The 2,942-nt window shown below is 39.9% G+C and overlaps 1 protein-coding gene across 1 annotated transcript; it reads left to right on the top strand.

The window, feature by feature from the left end:
• The first annotated feature begins 1,026 nt into the window (after nt 1-1,026).
• LOC102870428 (olfactory receptor 2G3-like) lies at nt 1,027-1,956 on the top strand. Its single transcript, XM_006892273.1, has one exon. It carries the CDS (start codon nt 1,027-1,029, stop codon nt 1,954-1,956), a length of 930 nt encoding a protein of 309 aa, XP_006892335.1.
• The last annotated feature ends 986 nt before the right edge of the window (nt 1,957-2,942 follow it).

The following is a 2,942-nucleotide window of genomic DNA, read 5'->3' on the forward strand; positions in this document are numbered from 1 at the left end:
ATACAGCATAAAGGCTAAGGAACTTTCAGTGAATAGACAAATAATTTCAAATTTTCTGTGTCCTTTTTATTAATAATATTCCTCTGAGATTAGCAAATTTTAAAAAGTGATTTACGGCCAAATAATTTTATGGTTATTATATACTATTAGAATTACTATAGTATTTATAGATTCCTTTCTTATGTGTAAACATTGCTACGTTTTTGTTGTTAGGTGTCGTGGAGTCATAGACAACTTATAATGACCCTATGAACGAAAGGCCTGAGCCCTGTTCATAGAGTTTCCGGAGGCCAATCATTTTGGAAGTGGTTGCCACTCCTGCTTCCAGATCATTGCTATAAACACTTTTTATTGTTTAACTTAATCATAGAAAAAACTCCCACAAAATTAGTTCTGTCCTTATTCTAATGTCATGCTTAAAGATACCATCCTAGGTCTCACAGTTTGAAAAGATAATACTAGGACAACATGTAAGCACTGTGGTTTATGGCTGGGTTTGATGTGCATTTGCATACCTTCTGATCTTTAGATAACTTAAGTACAATAAAGTTACATAAGGATGGTGCAGACACGACACTGGCTGATGTTTCTGCCTTTCCTTATCGACTCCTGGGGTAGCACCTATGGCAACACTCTTCACCTCTCTGGGTTTTGATCAAATCTAGACTCGAGTGTTTCTGATTTGGGAAGGCTGTTCGAGCAGCTTGAAGAAGGGATAAGGTTGAAAAATAGCATGAACAGTCAAAAGAACATTTCATTTCTAAACGGCAATAATATCTGCTTAACTCTAATCAGTACTTGGTTTGGATTTTCTCCATCTCATGTATAACGTGTGGATTCTAAAGGCAGGAGAAAAACATTATATTTGGAGTGAAACTCAGGTACTCGACATATACTACCCGATCAAGAATTCTTGCTTTGTTCAGAGTGTTTTCAGATTACAGCTCTTTGACCTACTGGACATTTGATTTCTTCTTCATCTGATGATATTTTAAGAAGAAGATACCATCTCCTCTGAATATAACTATGATGGAAACAAACTTCACTGTGACAGAATTTGTGTTCTTGGGGCTTTCCTCTCAGCCGACAACACAGCTCATTCTTTTTATTATGTTTTTATTCTTCTACTTATTAACGGTGACAGGGAATATTGTCATCATCACAATTATCAAGCTAGAACCTCGTCTCCAAACCCCCATGTACTATTTCCTCACCAATTTATCCTTTCTGGACATCTGCTATACATCCACCAATGTTCCCCAAATGCTGTCCAACATGGTGGGGAAGAAGAAGACCATCTCATTCTATGGCTGTGCCACTCAGATGTACTTCTCCCTCTCCTTTGGAATGATTGAATGCGTTCTGCTGGGTGTCATGGCTTATGATAGATATGTCGCCATCTGCCATCCTCTTCATTATACTGTAATTATGGACCGAAGCACCTGTGTCCAACTGGCAGCCATTTCTTGGTTCAGCAGCTTTCTGAGCTCCATGGTCATCAACGTCCTCACCTTGAGTTTGCCCTACTGCGGGCCCAATATTCTGAACCACTTCTTCTGTGAGGTGCCTTCCGTCCTGAGGTTGGCTTGCACTGACACCTCACTTACTGAGTTGGTTGTTTTTGTCTTCAGTATCATCATTGTCTTCATTCCTTTCCTCCTCATTGTTGTTTCCTATATCAGAATCCTTCACTCCGTCCTCAAGATGAGGTCGTCCTCTGGGAGGCACAAGGCCTTGTCCACGTGTGCCTCTCACTTGACAGTGGTGGCCTTGTTCTATGGAACTGCCATCTTCATGTATATGAGACCTCAGTCCAAGTCCTCCCGGGCAGGGGGAAAGATCATAGCAGTGTTTTATACTGTGATCACACCGATGCTCAATCCGTTGATTTACAGCCTGAGGAATCAAGATGTAAAAGAAGCCTTCAGGAAAGTTATAGCAAAACAGAGGACTTGAAAGTTGCCAGTGGGAGGCAAAGATTAACAGCTAACCTAAGGTCACTGAATTCTGACTTTGCAGTGACCTAATAAAAGAGAGCTAGAATGAAAGCTCATCCAGATAAACGTGTTTCTTTGAAGGGCAGCACAGAAGGGTGAATGTTTTCTTACTAATTGAGCACATTTAATTCTCTACCTTCATACTCTGTTGTAAGCTGTTGGACTCAAGAAAGGGGCCGGAATGTGAGAAAGCTTAAAGGCAGCTTTATTAAGGGAGCTTCTGGGCAAGATTCCTTGGTCAGGAAAGAAAGGCCAAGGAAGTTGCACCCAAGATGTATTTGGGCATGTTTTTTATAACAGGGTCTTGAAGAAGGGTAAGGACATTCCACTGTAGTTAGTCGTTGGTCATGCCAGTTGGGTGAGGTGAATCTGTTCATTCTTCTTGTTGCCGTGCTGCAATTTCTAGTTTCCTATGCTAACAGACCACAGTCTTCAGTTGACCAATCACAAACTGAAGAAAGTGACACGTCACCACAAGGCACCAAAGGACAAGAAAAATTCATCATTCCCCCCAATCTGGTCTCAGTTTCTGCCCAACAATTGCCTGAAACTAATTGACTAAAATGATATTAATTATCTTGAGTAAAATTATGTATTTCACTTTTATTGGAGAACCTATGCCACTTTGGCATAGAAAATCAGACTTCATTTCCAAAGTAGGTACAGAACTTTCAATAAAATTATTTTAAAAATAACATTTCACATCTATCTTGGTTTTGTTTCGGAGGAATAGGACATGATGCTGGCTTTGTGGTTAACCTTGAGGTTGACTATTCCAAGACACTTTGCAATGAGCACCGATAATACTGTATCGTTACATTTCACTTAAGCTGTGTTTTCCACAGATCTTTTCACAAACGTTTTGTATTCTATTTGATGAGAGACTCCAGGGCTTCTCTGGTTACCTGCTTCTGTAATAGACCAATAAAAGTGATCTTGTTTATT

This window comes from Elephantulus edwardii, unplaced genomic scaffold (assembly GCF_000299155.1).
Source record: "Elephantulus edwardii isolate Elephantulus edwardi_28Jun2011 unplaced genomic scaffold, EleEdw1.0 scaffold00113, whole genome shotgun sequence".
Classification (NCBI taxonomy): domain Eukaryota; kingdom Metazoa; phylum Chordata; class Mammalia; order Macroscelidea; family Macroscelididae; genus Elephantulus; species Elephantulus edwardii.

Coding starts and splice junctions, on each gene's coding strand:
- LOC102870428 (XM_006892273.1), top strand. CDS start 1,027: ATGATGGAAACAAACTTCACTGTGACAGAATTTGTGTTCTTGGGGCTT.